This window comes from Bubalus kerabau, chromosome 14, assembly GCF_029407905.1.
Source record: "Bubalus kerabau isolate K-KA32 ecotype Philippines breed swamp buffalo chromosome 14, PCC_UOA_SB_1v2, whole genome shotgun sequence".
Taxonomy (NCBI): domain Eukaryota; kingdom Metazoa; phylum Chordata; class Mammalia; order Artiodactyla; family Bovidae; genus Bubalus; species Bubalus kerabau.
Genome location: NC_073637.1, coordinates 77001278 through 77018927, shown reverse-complemented (window position 1 = coordinate 77018927; position 17650 = coordinate 77001278). Strand labels below are relative to the sequence as shown.

Sequence of the window (17650 nt, the reverse complement as noted above, 5' to 3'; positions counted from 1 at the left end):
TTTAGAAACTATTATCAAACTTGCTATACTTAATCACTGCTAAGATCTTGGTATAATTTTCTTTGCATGTATTTCTGTGTAGTGTGTGATGACTTTTATTGAGGGCAGACTAGAGCAGTGCTAGGTATTCTGTAAATGTTAGCTGGAGTCAGTTTTATCTGGTCTGAAACAACCCTCTTTAACCTCAAGAAGTCTCCTTTCTCTACTAGATTCCTGGTGACAGCTATAATTTGGGGGGCATGATCTCAGTTTTCTGCCTTCCATGTGATCATCTTTCAAATCTTTTCACTTCTTTGTCCTTTGCATTTGCAGAGTTTGTCAAACTTTTTTTTTTTTTTTTTTGCCATGTTATTGATATGATTTTGCAGCCTCCATTTTGGTTACATTGTGACTTCCTTTATTTTCTTAATGATTTCCTTTTTATCTTAAACAAACATGTTTCAACTCAATTTGTCCTCTCCTGTGGATTTTTGCTTTTGTCACATACAGGCTATATTTAACTTGGTCCTTTGAGTCTCTGAACCAAGAGAATACTCCAAACACCGCAGTTCCAGTCACTGCTGCAGTCAGGCTTCAAGGTTCTTTCTGATAGCCTCTGCCTATAGAATTTCACTTGTGGGATACGATTACACAGAATGTGGTATAAATTACATATAATGAGGATCAAAACACAGTTTGCATTGGACTTTTCTGATTGGTATCATCCTGGGTCTCAGTTCCTTCAAGTGTGCATTCAGCGTGAAGCTTATTTACACTCTGGCCATTTGTTGATGGTCAGTCATTGTTTTCAGTGGATGGCACTGATTTTTTTATACCCCCCTGATTCTTCCTTAAATTTTTGTGGTTTCTCCTTCCCCTAGATGCACTTAATTTTGCTCTTGCAAGTGATGTTTATTTGGTTATCATTACGTATATGTTATAGAATTTTCATGCTCTTTAGTACCCACATAGTGTATTTTTTTCTTGTTCCTATTATAAACCATTTGATAAGATATGCTTTTTTTTCCCTCTATATTTCAGTTTCATGTCACTTTCCTTTTCTTGGAATATTATGAATAATTTTATTTTGAATTATTATTATGGCTCATTCATACTAATCTTTGAATGAGGAGAAAAATGTTCAAACTCAACCAACAGATATAGGAGTCTCAAATATGTAGAGGTACACATGAAAAATTATAATCCTCAACATGCTGTATTACTAGGTGTCTTTGTGACTCCACCCACATTTAAAACATTTCTTGTGATCACTTCCTGTCCCACATATGCCTGTTATTATTATCTCTACATGAATTTTAGCAGAAAATAGGTGAAGTTACTTCAATGGTATTAAAAACTCTTCAGTTTTTAAAAATACTTTTTAAAATAAACTAAAATAGGTTGAGGCTGAAGAACATCTTGAGCATTATATTAAATACAAAGTTATGAAGGAAAGTTTATATAAATATGATATAGCCTTAGTAGGGCACTTTCTAATCTTTTAACACAGTGAATGAGTAGGATAAATTATTCATTTACTCAGCAAACTCATGAAATACATAATACATGTGTTGCATACCATTTTCTTTGTGAACAAAGGCTCCCTGAGGAGATTCAGGGATACCTTTCCAGACTGTGATTGGTTTGGGATAGCCAGGATCCATGGTTTTCATTTCTTCACTATATCTCCAATACCTAAAAAGGATAAATAAACAACAACAACAGATGCACAGGAAAGACAATTATGTATACACATAATAACATCCATTAAATCCTTTCTGTATACTACTTGTATCCCTGTTAGTGAGTTATAGAATTGATTCAAATCATGCAAAGACAGTGGACATAAATTATTGTTTCCTTTCCTGAATATGTTAAAAATGGGTATGTTAGTGTATATTTATGGTCCGCTAAAACTAATTTTAAAACACTAGCTAAGCATCATTACAATTCAAAAGGGTATCACCAACCAGTGTAGAAATCAGAGATATTCATGATTTTTAAAACTAAGACAGCAGAATACTTCTTTTGAAATAAGCACACTTTTGATTCATTTACCCACTCATTTATTTAACAAATACTTATTGAACACCTACTATGTTTCTAGCATAATTTTAGATGCTAGAGATACAACCTTAACCCAACAGACATGCCTCAGTTCTTATCTTATATTTTAGGATATGTAGGGATTACAGGAAAAAAATACAATTTATCAATAAATGCATAGTATCAAAAGAGCTGGGAAGATCTATTTAAGAACATAAAGCAGAACAAGTTATCTAGGAATATGTATCAGCCATTTAAAATCACTAGATTGAGAGGTCCTCTTTGATAAGCTGATATTTTGAGCGGACTGCAGAAAGAAGTAAGAAGCAACACGTGTAGTTTTGGAGAGTACACCATTCCAGATAGGGTAACTGGTTATCCAAAGTTCCCGTGGCAGGCACAAGCCTGGAGTGCTTGAGCATCCAGTGAGGCTGGAGTGTCTGAAATTGACCTAGCAAAGGGGAGACGAGCTCAGAGTGGGAGCAGGCATCTCTGATTAGATAGACCCTTGCTGCTGCTGCTGCTCTGCTAAGTCGTCCTTACGCTCTGGCAAAACCTGTGGTTTTCCTCTAAGAGAGATGCGAAGCCAATGTAGATTGTCAGCAGAGGAGCTTTAAGATAGGGCTTATTTCTGAAAAGAACACACTGCAGCGGTGAGTGAAATAGACTGAAAAGAAGCAGCACGGATACCAGGTGTGACGTCATTTCAGTAATCCTGGAGCCACAGAGTATGCTGGAGAGCTGATAATAATTCAAGGGGTTGGGAGATTGCTTTGAAGGAAAAGCCCCGAGTGCTTACGAATGCAATGAATGCAGGATGTGAGGTAACAAAGCTGAGCATGACTCCAGAATTTGGGGCCTGAACATCCGGAGGAACAATATTGCCATTTAGTGAGATAGGAAGCGTGGAAAGGTAAGTGAGGGTGGTTTGAGGAATCATGAGTTTGGTTTTAGGTGTGCTAAATTCAGATGCCTGTTAGCAAAGCAGAGTTGTTGATGAGGCAATGGGTATATGAATATAGACTTTAGGGCAAGTCTCGACCAGAGTCCTTGGTGTGTAGACAGATAAGCAGATAAAAGCAAAGCTTCCAAGAGTCAGAACTCTCAGACTCTCACAGGGTGGTCATTGGGCCACTTTCACAGACCTGCTAGATATTGAAGGAACAGACTCTGAACATCTCTACTTTGGATTACTCCTTATTTTATATATGTTCTAAGAGTCAAATATTTTGTATCTATATATTCAAAAGTATTGACAAAGCTGGAGTGAAACCATTGGGAGTTCACAGTGATATTGACTATTTTAGAGCAGGCATATAATGCTCCATGCATTAAACTATTTAATCACAATAAACCCATGAAAGAGTTGTCATTGACCCCATTTGAGAGGAGAATTCTTGGAGGACAATGAATGATATGTAGACTTCTAACCAATTCTGTTTGATTTCAAAAGTGTCTACTCTTTCCTCTACACATACCAAATATGTTTGATAACATTTTCTCCCTCCGCTACCATCACTAGACATGTTTTAGTACGTGCTAAAGGTAGCGTTACACCAAAAGATTTGTGGAGTAACACACAATGCATTTATATTGAGATTAGATATTTGGTTCAAACCAGAAGAAGAAAAAAAAATCCAGTCTTTTCTGGACATGCTCCTGTTTCAGGTCTATGGAGAATCCTTTATCTACTGGACTGTGGGCTCTTGTAAAGAATGTTTTGCTACAGATTCCGAGACACCTTAGAAAAGCAACATGCGGAATATTAGCACTACCGCCACCTTCCCGGGTCACAGAGAAAGTAGAAACAGATTGTTTCAGGATATATCCCAATAAGTAATTCACAAGGCAGATTTTATCCAAAAAGGGGAACACATGATGCAGGTGTTTGTCACAGATTCTTAGCACATAGAAGATGAGGGCAGATCTGATAGAGAGATCAGGAAAGGCCTCAGGGAGAAACACTGAGCTGAAATCATGGTAGCCGGGCCTATCTTATTGAAGAAGACCAGTAAGGAGTGCAAAGTTCTACCAAAGCTAAAGTGCACTTTCATTCACATTTTTTTCCCATGGAAACACCAGATTTAAGTTATTTTTGAATATTTCATCACAGACCACACTGTGATGAATATAGCATGTTTAAGGAGGTTGAGATTGCACTCAAAATCTCCAGATCTTTTCTCTCAAGGAAATATGTCAATGATATTTACAATAGTCGTATATACTAACTAGTTCCTGAGTTGACCATAAAGAAATGTTTTTGCGGAGAAATCATCAAATGCCTTATTTCACAGATTCTAAGATGCATATATTTGCACATTTTGCATCTGTGTTATGTTTCCATCTCAATGCTATGCAAAGTATACTTGGCAGTTTTTTCCTCAATGATAGATTAAATAATGATGTAACTTTCAATAAGTGAAATTTTTAGTTAGCATAAACCTTAACTTAAAGCAAATTTTAAAATTTGCCTAACCAAGGAACAATTTTACATTCTAGTTGACAATGGGACCACATTCCATACATGATTTAAGGGAGATTCCTACATACTCAGAAACCATGTTTATTCTCCAAGGTTTAGTTACAACAGTGTTCATGTTACAGGACCTATTCTTCATGAAGCATTTTGTAGATATACATAATTTTAATCTTATTTCACCAAAACCCCTCACCAATCTTTTATATTACAGATTCAAATGTGCTTATGCTGATGTCCTAACCATAGATTTAGAATATATGGTCACTCAATTTAGTCAATAACAAAGCATTGGGCATCGTATTATTCAAAGGTAATGTCTTAATCATATTTGCTTTTCTTGAATGTCACAGAGTTGAAACTCAAATGCTTTTTGACTCATAGTTTAGTACAATTTTCTACCGCATTACTGCTAGTGTTTCCCTTGACATAGCGTTCTTACATCAATCTCCATGCCATCTTACCCTCCTGAGGCCCTCACTGAAATTCATAATGCTCACTGTGTCCATATAATTTTCCGTCATCCCTCACTCTATTCACTCACAGACATATTTACCTACCATTTTTGAGCACTGATATGCAAGGCACATAAACTTTACAGAGATCACAGTTCAAGAAAATATTAATGGAACGTGGATTTCATTTTACTCCTTCAGAGGAACATAATCTTGGTATGAATTTGTTAGGATAAAAGTGATTTTCCCCTCTTTTTGCTAGCTGATAATGCAAAACTATAATTTCATTTCACAGTTTTTTAAAAACTCATAGGTAACTTGGATCCTCAGGTTATCTGCTGTGTCAGCTTTGATACATACTCAGTAAACTTAAATGTGATTAAAATCATCTAACTATATTCAACCATAATATTACTCAGTCCATTATATGATTATATAAAGACATTACATTCAGCTACTTTATAAAAAAGCTGAGGCTTCTGAAGTTCGCATTTTAATTTCCAACATATGTAACATATTTTAACATGAACAAAAAAGTTCAATCTGCTAATTTTTTCTCCTGAAAAATAAACTTACAGGTTCATTGAGAAGAATATTAATGTATTCAGATGGAACATGATGCAAATAAATTGGAGGGGTTTAAAATTTAGACATTATAATGGAAAAGTTTTGGAAAGCTATTGTAAATAAATGGTATAGCTTTTTCTTCTAACATATCTACAGTCTTTGCAGTAGAATTACAACTTTAAATTGCTGATTCTTTGAGAAATACATTGTAAATCGATCTTCTAAAATAAATCATAAATAGTAATGGGATTTACTGATCATTTTCAGACTATCAGTCATAATCATAAGAGAAAACAGTTGTCCATGTAATAAAATACAGTAATCTCTTAAATTCCTTCTGTGTGAACAAATAAATAGTATAGAACATTCTGAAATGATATACTTTAATGTTTATGGATACTGAACTCAAACTGAACAAAAAGTTTGATTTCACATGACCTGGTCATTTCTTCATTCACTTTGTCTAATTTTTTTCTTTTTACTTCAGAGCCAGGATGTCTTTCTCTCTGTTATCACAAAACCAAGGGCCACTTTTTTTCACACCCAAATAATCATACAAAATTTCTTTCTTCAGAAGCATTATTAAAAATGGAAAATAATCAAAAATAGCAATTTGTACTCTGCTGGATAATTTTAAAAACACAAAAAGGAAATACTTCATAAACACATAACTTAAGCTATAAGAAATAGATTTTTTTTTTGGCTATTGGTGGTAATAATAAAACAAACCAAAATAGATCTACATTTTGTCTTCTTTCTTTGAAAATGTCTTAAAATCCTCAATGGTTCACCCTAGAATGAAATATAGCAATAGAGTCTTGGATATATTTGTGAGAAGATGCTAAGAGATGATTTAGGATGATAGCATTTTAGAGCTAAATGTTATGAAGATCAAAATGTATCCAAGTATCAACTTATAGTATATTAAGAAAAGGGCAAGTAGGAGTCTGAAGGACTGAGCTCCATGCTGTATGTGGAACAGTCAAAGTGGACATTTTAATCTGAATTTATAGATCTGTTTAAAGAACCATCATTTCATCTACACTTCTGCACTTAGGAGATTTCATGTGGGCCCCCACATGCAAGGCAATTTATATGTCAATTACTCTCATATCTGGGCCTCCAACCCACCTTTCCTTGAGAACTCAGGCATCCAACTACCTCCTTGATTTCTCCAATTGTGAGTAAACAGGTATCTACTTACCAAAAGTGAGCATTTCAAACTCTAGATCCCCTTTCCCCAATATCCCTTCTCTTATATGTTCTATCTTCAGAAATGGTACAATCTATTCAATTCCGGTGACAAATCTAGATGTTATTTATTTGTTCTTCTTGCCTCTAAAATCCAAGCCTTAAGACCAGCTTGCTATGAGTACATAAAAAACATACACTGTACTCTTTGCTCCATCTACACTGCTACTATTGTGTCAACCTGTACTACCTCAACAGCCTACCAGGTAACTTCCTTGTGCCCACATTTGAAACCCATTAGTTATATAGAGGTCATAGTGATGATTTTGAATACACATCAGAACATGTACTTTCCTGCTGAAAACCCTCCTACGCCTTTCCATTGTGCTTAAAATGTCTCATCATCTGGTTCTTACCTACCTATGGGACTTCTTCAACCACCGACTCCCTATGCTCTCGCAACAATGTTTTTTTCTGATTTGAACATTCTAACATTATTGCTTTTGCACCACTGCTTCATGAGCCTACACTACACTGGCCTGAATAATTTCATGTGACTGAAATTTCTCCCCTCTTGAGTCCCTGCATTAGGGCATCCTTCACAATTTAGGCCTTCTTTGACTTACACACTAAGCTCCACCCTCTCTTTACCACCCATGAGTCTCTATCACATCAGCACCTGTTTTTATTTCTTTGGAGTGTTTCTCAATGTTAAAATATCAAGGTCCTTTTTTTCTTCTCTCTTTACAACAATATCCCTGATAGAGTCTAAGGATATTAGGGGCAGAAACCTTGTCATCTTTTTTCCTACTATATCTTTATTACCCAGCACACATCAATAGTATGTGCTCAAAACATGTGTTAAATAAGTGAGTGAGGGATATGCCAAAACAAATACAGAAATCTTAAGGAAGCAGGAATTAGAGCTATTGAGAATGGAATGGGCTGCCTCATATTTATCCTGTTACCACAGTTAGTTAGGTATAGAAGGATGCATGCCCGTGGAATGCAACTGAGGCCGTCCAGACTTTGGTAGGAAGTGAATAAGACACAGGGCTGACACATGGCAGTGTTTAAACCAAAGCTAATTTAAAGGTGAGCTTTGTTTGTCTAGCAGATTATAGAATTTTTTCTGATTTTCAATGTTCTTCTAGATATGTGTGGTTTGCAGCTCACCACAGTATCCATCACTCCCAACTGCCTTATATATTACTCCTATACATTATTTGTCTGACCCCTTAAATCAATTGGGGCTTCCCAGGTGCTCAGCTGCTAAAGAATCTGCCTGCAATGTGGGATTCGATTCCTGGGTTGGAAAGAGCCCCTGGAGAAGGGAAAGGCTCCCCACTCCAGTATTCTGGCCTGGAGGATTCCATAGCTGTATAGTCCATGGGGTTGCAAAGAGTCGTATACGACTAAAGGACTTTCACTTAAAGCGATTGAGGTTTTTACACCTAGACTAGGTTAGCTCTAAAATTCTTTTCTGATCTTATACTTAGATAAATAGAAGTCTGTTAATATGTTTTTTTTTTTTAAACAGAAGAATGTCAATAAGAGGAAGTAATAAGTAAGGATAAAGGAATTTTCAATAAATTTTCTCTAAAAATATACATGGGAAATACATAAAATGTTAAAGTTGATAAGTATTGTAAATAAATAATGTTTATAAGGAAGAAATACACTGAATTTTCATATAAAAGTGACAACCAGATTGCTTTTTACGTTTGAGTTAGTTTAATGTCTTTCCATCTACTTTTAATCTAGAAAGAATATATTAATAAATGTTGTGACTTTGGAATTAAATATACCAATACCAAATAGTATTCTTATAAAACATCTATGACAAATGAACTCATATAAAATCACACACATGAAGATTAATTAGGATCTTGTTTTAAATATTTTTAAAATCTATAAAAGCAGTTACTTGAGCAGAACTTAAAATCAAAGTATTTCTATATGTTTTATATATTTGGCATGCAGTTTGTCAAGTAGGACATAAATTAACTAAAACTCCTTTTCTCATTTACTATAATCTTTATTATAAATTTGGTATCTAATCTTCATTGATTTCACTGACTTGAGACAGCCAACATTTAATTTCTAAACAATTTTTTGAAGAAGTACAAAGTTTTTAGAATGGAACCATTTTTATAAGTGAGGCTAACTGATAATAAAACAGCAGCTTTAATTATCATCTCTGAAATGCTCATTAAAACTGTAATATGAAAGCTAAGCTTTCATGCTCTGTCCTGTAGAAGTTAATTTCTCCAGGGTCTCTTCTCAGCCTTTTGTTTCTACCCCTTTCTGGGGTGGGGGGGGGCACCCAACAAAATTCAACAAGCAATTAAAACCAGCTGAAGAATTAATCTCTAACAGCCTTGAGGGTCATTAATTTAAAGAGTATTTGTAAGTCCACTGATTTATTTCCATTAGCAGTCACCATGCTATGGCAATCAATTTTTTCATTCTTCTCTTTTCATACTCTAACCACATTTATATCTTGCTGAAAGTCATATACTATTTGTGGTAAGTAATATCTTCTACTATGATAGAGTTTTTTTGATGAACTTGTGATTGATTTAGTAAGAAACATCTAACAAAACTTTAGATTCTTCACAGTGAATTAAACTCTATGAATATTTTGCTATAGAAATATATGCAAATTTAATGCATAAAAAGTTCTTAACAAATAAATGTAAAGCTATACATTTTTATCCATGAATGCAAATGATAGAATCTTTTTGTTCACACATAAAGCTCCATGTTTCAAACCACTTGCTATCAAACATTACAAAGTACAAAATAAACAAGGTTTATATCCTTACTTTTCTCAAGTAGTTGGAGACATTTTATAGGGTTACATTGTTAAGATTATAAGGCAAATTCAATACTAACTTGTTGGTCATTAAAACCTGTTGTTTTTAATGTGTGTTTATGAGTTGCATGTGCTTTAACTACTTGTAAAATGACATACTTAAGTTCTATCTACCAGCGAAGTTTACTTACGAATGTCACATTTTGATCCAATTAGTAATAGTGCAACAAAAATTTGACTTTTCATCTTTATTTTTAACCAATTGCTAATTTAAAATAATAAAATTTTAGCCTTCAACTTTGATTTTATATGTAATATCTGTCAACAAGTGGCCAGGGGTAAAACTAGCATGCCTAGTGGCTACTGTACATCAAGATACTAACTATTCACTTTAAGATCTACAAACCCTGTTAGTAATGTTATAAAAGTAAAAGATGGGACAGAAAGTAACAAGAGACATTATACTTCAAGCTTCAAAGTTTTTAGTCCGGTAATAGTTTGGTTAGTTCATAGCACCTATCTGCTGGTACCTAAAGAACAATGTCTTAAGAAATGGAACTCATGACAAAACTGAAGGTATTTGAAAATGTTCAGAATTAACTGTGTGCAAAGTATAAAAATTTAACTTTAAATATAAGAGCAAAAAAAAAAAAGACCTGTTTAAAAGCACTTTTAAGTAAAGTAAGTAAAATTACAGAAAATGAATTCCAAGGAAAAATATATACTGCCTATACAGCTTTATAGGCATGCTATGATTATGGAGAAGAGAAAGAATATATACTACATATATACATTCATCATAAAGCCATATTATTTGGGAATATAAAAGGAAGATTTATCTTCAATATTATTTTAAAATATGTTTTAAGAGATTTTCAATTCTATTAATTCTTGTATTTACATCCACACAGATTCTTTCATCAAATGTACATTTCTGTTATAGACTAGAAATATTGACTTCTCTAAACATCAGTTAACTGTTTTCCTCATGTGAAGTGTGTACTGACCTGTCCCCCTTGAAGAAATAGGTTTTCCCAACGTCCTCCCACCAAATGGCTGAATCAATACCATGAGGGGGAATTCCGCTTCCAAGAGTAATCAAGTCATGAGGGTAACCAGGTTGAAGAGTCGTGTCCTTGAACACCCAATATTTGTTACCTGTATGAAATAAGTGCAAATGCAGAATATACTAATTTAATGTCAGAAATTACAATATATCTATTAACACAATGCATTTAAAATTCTTTTACATGAAAGCCATGAAATAACTTAGCAGCAGTCACATCTGGAATACTGATGCCATTTTTGAAACATCAATGCTATTTTCAAAAGTGGACATAATGAAAAACTATTTAATAATGTAATCAGAATTTGTGAATTAATTTAAGAAATAAAAAAGATCTACAATTTGGCATATGGGAACAGTTGTGAATTAGAGGTCAAGAATGTTTTCCTCTAGCCTTATTTTCATTCAAGGCTAAAATCATTCCTGTGTCTTGGGCATTCTATATGACCTCAGATCGCCGTACTGATTACAACCTCTACTCTGTTAAAACACTTCCTCTAGGCTGGTTCTCTCCTTTTATTATATAAGCATTCACAAGTCTCTCTAGTCCTATAAAGTCATCCTCCTTTGACCCGATGCCCTTTTTTAGCTGTTACACTATCCTTCTCTTCAAGAGTTGTGACTGAAGGGAGCAAAATTTTAATCCTCATCTTGCTCAGAATTGTCAGAGTATGGCAATACTAAAAAAAAGATGAATTGCAGTCAGCTTTATTGCTGTTTTGAAATTATCTGCAGACAACGCACTTCCTCATGCCGTCCACCCTTGGCGGACTATGTAAACACTCCCCTCTTTGGTATGCACTGAAGTAGTTTGCAACAATTTCTCTTTCCACTAAAAGCTGATTTAATATGTATTGCTACTGATGCTTTTTGTCACAAAGGCACCAATTCCTACAGTTTTCCACCCCTATCTGTTGACACGGTTGGCCCCTTAAGGAACGTTCCTCCCTGAGCTTCTGGAAAACCGGTTTTGCTGTTGTTGCTTCTCTTTCTTCTCTACCTGCTCCCTCTCTGGTCTTCATTTACTTTATTCAGTCCTTGAAGGTTGGCATGTCCTATGCTTCTGTTCTCTGCACCTTCGCTTCTTATTTCACGCAGCAGAGGGGCAGAGTGGTGTCACAAACGCTGTGGCCAGGGTAGAGAGGACAGAAGTGGAGAGACAGTGGTATTCAAATATTCTGAGACACAGCCACAAAGTCAGCAAACGTCTACTGCCTTAAAGGCAGTCCACCCTCCTCTGCCCAAGGCCTCGTCCCCTGGGCCTTTGGATCTTTCTATAATCAAGCAACTTTTTGACTCACTGACTCCTCTTGAGGTTAATATCTGGCGAAGTAAAATAATATCTTAATATCTGACAAAGTATCTTGTGTCCTTTCTAATAGATGAAAGGCCTTCCTTGTAACATATTTCAATACTATTCTAGATGAGGACTATAATAAACTAGCATTCATGTTATACCTAAGGGACTCTTAAAAAAAAAACAAAAAACATTACTGGTCTAAAACAACCAAAAAAGCATATCTTCTGGCTAGTTTGGAGTCTCAAGTTTGTAAACAGACTTATCATATTTATCAAGAGCTTCAGCTACCATTTGCCATCATTTTAAATCAAAACAGCTTTTCTGAGTACTTTCAGTGTCCCAAGTATCTTGTTAGAAATTAAGGATACTAAAGAGAACAAGACAAACTATTATCATCCTACCTTCAAGTGAATTTGACAGATGAAAATTAAGAACAGAAAAATGTAATTGCAGTACTTGAAAAACTAATAAATGCTATGAAGGAAACGCATCAGGGGCTGAGAAAAAGAAAAACAGAGGGAACTTACTTCAAGTAAGGAGATTAGGAAAGCATCTCTAAAGAAATAACACTTAAGCCAAACTTTAAAGAAAGAGAAGATGATACCTATGCAAAGAATACTGAGAAGAGCATTCCAAGAAAAAGCGTTATATATGATAAAAAAAAACAAAAACAAAAACAAAAACAAAAAACAAACCTGAAAGAAGATCCATGGAATGTAATAAGCAGGAAGAGAGTAGCACTCAAACCTACACGATGTGCTTGGATCTTAGTCTGAGTGCACTGGTAAGCCACCAAAGAGATTAAATTAACAAAGGAGTGTGACCCATTTCCTATTTTCAAAAGACGATCTTTGGCATATCTGGCATGTGTGCTAACTTGATGAATGACTCAACTCCTTAATCCTGGCAACAGATCCTTGATAGAGCTCATTTTCATTCTTCTAAGATCCATTTTCAACAAAAGACCAAAGTTATCTTTTGAGAATAGGAAGCAGATCATACCTCTTTGTTAACTTAATCACTTTGATGGCTTACCAGTTCACGCAAGCCAAGATCCAAGCCCATCATATAGATGTTCAGTGCTACTATGGGAGTGAACAAGAAAAACAACATCTCCACTCATGGAGATTAGATCACAGTGAATGGGTATGAAGAAAATAGACCGTAAGTAAGCAAAAGAATAAAGATAATTCCAAAAAGAAAAGTGCTATAAAATACAAAAGAAAACCAATAATATTGCAATGCTGGGGTAGACTGGGGCTTATTTGTACTGGAGATAAGAAAGATCTCTTTATTTGAGTGACAGGTGAATTGTGACTTGTATAACTGAAAAGAGCCAACTCACTGAAGATAGTTTGAAAGAGAAAAATCTTGTTAAATAGCTAGAACATTTCTAAGTGAAATTGGAAGCCAGTGAATAATTCAATTAAAAAATATTTTTATTAGTAGTATGGATTAAGGTTGCATCAGTAGAGATGGAAAGGAATCATGGTATATTGCAGATATAGAATTGATAGGCATTGCTGATGGGTTGGCTGTGTAGAATAACGAAAAGACTGCATGGAGAAAAATCCTGAAGTTCTGGCTCTGTAAATGAGAGAATAATAGTGCTGCATAAATAGACAAAGATGACTGGTGTGGATGGGTTGTTAGAGGTTCAAGTCAAAAGTTTGAGAGATCATTTATATATTTAAATGAAGAAGTCAAGTAGGCAATTGGATATGTGTTTGGAACTAATAGATTTTAAGTCACAAGCGTGAATATGACATTTATTAATTTATGGTTCATGAGATGATACTATGGAATACAGAGAGAGAGAGTGACGAGTAACCAGGACTGGCCTTCTAGAAACACATGACCCCCAAAGAGATCACATAAGGGAAAAGGGAAGAGCAGGCAGGCTAAAGTCAAAGAACCCATGAATCCAAAGAAGTTAGTGGTCACTAATGCCTTTCTCTAGTCCAAATATGTTTTGAAAGCTATTTTCTACAAAGTTGATACAAAGTTGACCTACATGCTCAAATTTGAACTCATCAGAAGAGGTTTCTTCTTGTTTTCTCTGTTTCGATAGATGACACACTACTTAGTGGCTTACATCTGAAACCTCCCTGTTCATAGTCTTTTCTGTCTATTGGGTTGTTACCTGTAGCTGCTTTGATTTCATAATTCTTCCTTGAGTCTTCCCCTTGCAGATCATCCTTGATACAGGTATTTGGTATGCTTTTCCATCACCCCTTGTAAAGTCAACTGTCTTTTCCACAAGCTCTAAGGTGGATCTTACTGTTCTCCATAGCCTCCCTCTATATCACCACTCCAATTCTAGGGTCAGTTAAAACTCTGAAGAGTTATGGAAATATGACTTAGGCAAATGAGAAGAGAGGAGCATAGCCACCCTTGCCTTTATTCTTGTCAATATGATCCAGGGTATACTGAGAGACTTTACCACTCAGCAGAAGGTAGGGCTTCCCTGGTGGCACAGACAATAAAGCATCTGCCTGCAATGTGGGATATCCAATACCATTTTCCTGCCGCACCTTGTATATAATGCCCGAAAAGTAGTAGGCGCTTAAAAAATGGTTATTGATTGAAATAATTATATTTAATATTATATAAATAATTGTATACAATATCTAAAATCTTACATAAAGGGATAAAAATGATTACATAAATAATATCTTGGGCTTTAGCCTTGAGTCTTGCTGAGAGAATAAGAAAAATTTACTTTATAACTATCAGACAGTCTGAGAAACTTTAAAAGCATGACCCAGTACTATGTTGGAGGACTATTTAAATGATTATATTTAACTGTTTGCTGGAAAATATAATCATAAACATATATACCTCTTCTGAGTCACTGTTTAATCTGAATGCTTTATTTAAAAGAAACAAAAACAAAAACAAAAACAACACATCCCAAAGGCCCAGGTCACTTCCTTGCCAGAGTTAGTGAGACAGAAGATCCACAGAGCTGTTTTCCAGTTTGTTCTATATTTTAGTCTATGGCATATAAAATAGAAAGCCTTACAATAATGGAAGAAAGAGAATGAAAATCCTGTTCCTTACCTCAATGACTTGAGGAATCCAATCCTTTCATCTCACCTTTAATTAGCAAAGAGTATATGGTTTCAATGCCTCCCGTGAGAGCTACCCAGAGTGAAACGTTTGGCAGCTGGGCTCCGTGGGTTGTCTTTTATTCCCAGCAGAAGCACTCTAGGACGCTTTAGAGCACTTCCTTTAGCTATCCCTAACCTCTGTGCTTTCCATGAAATCTCTTCACACTCTTTCCAGGCTTTCTGGTGATGCTGCTAGGCTCAAGGACATCCAGCTGTCCTGATGATTGCAGCATGAGAAAATGTCCGCAGAGATGCAGCTTACGTGTTGTCCAGTGTGAGTTAAACATTTAATTTTCCAAGTGCTTATTAAGGAAATACAATTGTATGATTTCTTTTGTATCTTGATGAGGCAAGATTTGAACAAAATTGAAATGACTTTGTTCCTATTTTTCAGATTTTGAGTAAGTATGAGAGATTCATATTCAACTATTTTTTTTTTAACAGAAGTGGATTTTTAAACTACCTTAGAACCAGATGGTCTGGTTCTGTAGGAAAATATTGCCTGTTTGGCAAAAAGAAGGCATTTACTGGATTTCATGTGAGGGTGATTTCTGGAGCAAGTGGAAAAAACTGGTCCTTACTGACATTGTACTTGGCAGGATACAGAGGAAAATATCAACAAGTCTAAATTAAAGACAGAGAAGCTTTATAAATAAAATGAATAACCTCAAAGAATGTTTGGAGCCTGCGGATACTTTACAGAACACCTATTCCAATAATTTTTCAATGAGATTCACCCAGTGGTCGGTCCATCCATCCATTCATACATCCATCCATGCGTCTATCCATCCAGCCAATGTCTGCTTGTTAAAAGCCTATTATAGCCAGTTATTGAACTAGGAGGTGCAGATACAAAAATATAGGAAATATACTAGGCTCTTGCTTCTTTGGAGCTGAGGGACTAGCACAAGAAACAAACATTATGCAAATAACACCATAATGCATTTTTAAATCATATGCTTGTTCCTACAAGGAAAAGCATAATGTCTAATTACTTTAAAAGATTTTTATTAGAAGGTCAGTGCCAACTCAGGAGGCTGAAACTCTTACCTGCTTTCCTAACACCCTTTAACTGCGTAAGCCCCAGTTAATGAGAGGTGGGCACTATATTTTTCACATGCACTGGGTCAAAAGAAACGGTTGAGAATTCAGCCTAATACCTTTATTTTATAAGTCAAAAAGTGCTCTGCTTAAAAATCACACAACCAGTTGCTAATAGATTTGTACTACAATCCATGTCTCTTAATTCAGTGCTTAATTTACTAATGCAAATTGACTTTCAAAACAGAATATGTTTATACTCTGTCTGGCTTTCAGAACTCCTGATGATTTCACACTTCCTTCCCCCTTTATCAATGAATCACTCTACATTTATTTTTGGAAGTGTTTATTAATTAATCCAATGTATTGTACTCATGCCTTGCTCACTGAATCCTCAGTAATTAGATACACTTTTTAAATTATTAATTTTTAAAAGAATTGTATTTTTGTCTCTTCAGAGTCTACAAAACTGTCTTTCTGTATTTATAGTTTGTATCTTCTATTACAAAAGTGGTCAGTACACTAGAGCCACCCGATGCTGTCTCTTTTTGTAAATAAAATGTTATCTAAACACAGAAACACTAATTCATTAACAAACTATCTGATCTTCTTTTACCCTACAATGACAGCATTTAGTAACTAAATATAGATATAGATATATATCTATAGATATATAGAGATATAGATATCTCTATATATAAATATAAATATAGATATAGATATAAATATATCTATTTATATCTAAATATAGATATAAATATAGATACAGAGACCATATCTGCAACCTTTAATGCCGAAGTCCAGCTCCAGCAGCCAGGGAATCAGCCTGAAGGGGTGAGTGGTGTCGGCAGGGGATGATGTAGCCTCTGACTCAAGGGACCGGACTACATGTTTATTTCAAGCTTCAGGTTGTCTTTTATATTTTGGCAAAAGCATTAGGTCAGAGGTTTGACATTTTTAGTTTTCCCCACCCAGATTTATTGTCCCCAGAAATTATTGTTGCCCTACAAACAGAGTTCCTGTTTCAGCTATTCTCTCAGAATCGGCTTTACTATCTATTATCTACTTCCTCTTATGTGTCCTATACTTAACTTGTGATTACATTGTAACTCATGCTACATTCCTGTTTATTTCTTATCTTTCTAAATCCTGTTTGCCCCTAGCATCTTAAGATCACTATCTCCTAAAAAGGTTTCTAGCTATTCTTAATTATTCCTAAACCCTAAGCTCAGCAAACTTCTTTTGCCATAAATATTTCCCTCATAAACAGGTCTCAGATAACAATCCTTCCCATGGCCTCAAGCTGTGGCCTATGTGCTCATCCTGGGACATTCTTTGTAAAAATCCTTGAACAAATAGTGGTTACTTTATAGATTATTTTCTGGGCAGAACTACAGAAGGCTTCGTGCTTTCTCATGCTTCTCTCAAGAACAATAAGCACCTTAATATTCTTTCCAGCCAACTCAACCAAATAAAGGAAAGAACAAGTCAGAATCACAAAACCTAACTCCTTCATCCCGGGACCGTGTCTGCAGGATGAGGAGAGGGGGTTGAGGCCATGCCTCCATTTTGTCTGTAATGTCTCATGCGGCTCTCGA

The 17650-nt window shown here is 35.2% G+C and overlaps 1 protein-coding gene across 1 annotated transcript in view; it reads right to left on the bottom strand.

Moving 5' to 3' along the window:
• Positions 1–17650, bottom strand: part of MMP16 (matrix metallopeptidase 16) — a 395775-nt gene that overhangs the window by 7051 nt on the left and 371074 nt on the right. Inside the window, exons 8-9 of the mRNA XM_055546719.1 lie at positions 10540–10690; positions 1559–1674 (exon numbers count right to left, since the gene is read on the bottom strand). Of these exons, the coding sequence (XP_055402694.1) occupies positions 1559–1674; positions 10540–10690 (267 nt within the window). The remainder of the gene's footprint in view (positions 1–1558; positions 1675–10539; positions 10691–17650) is intronic.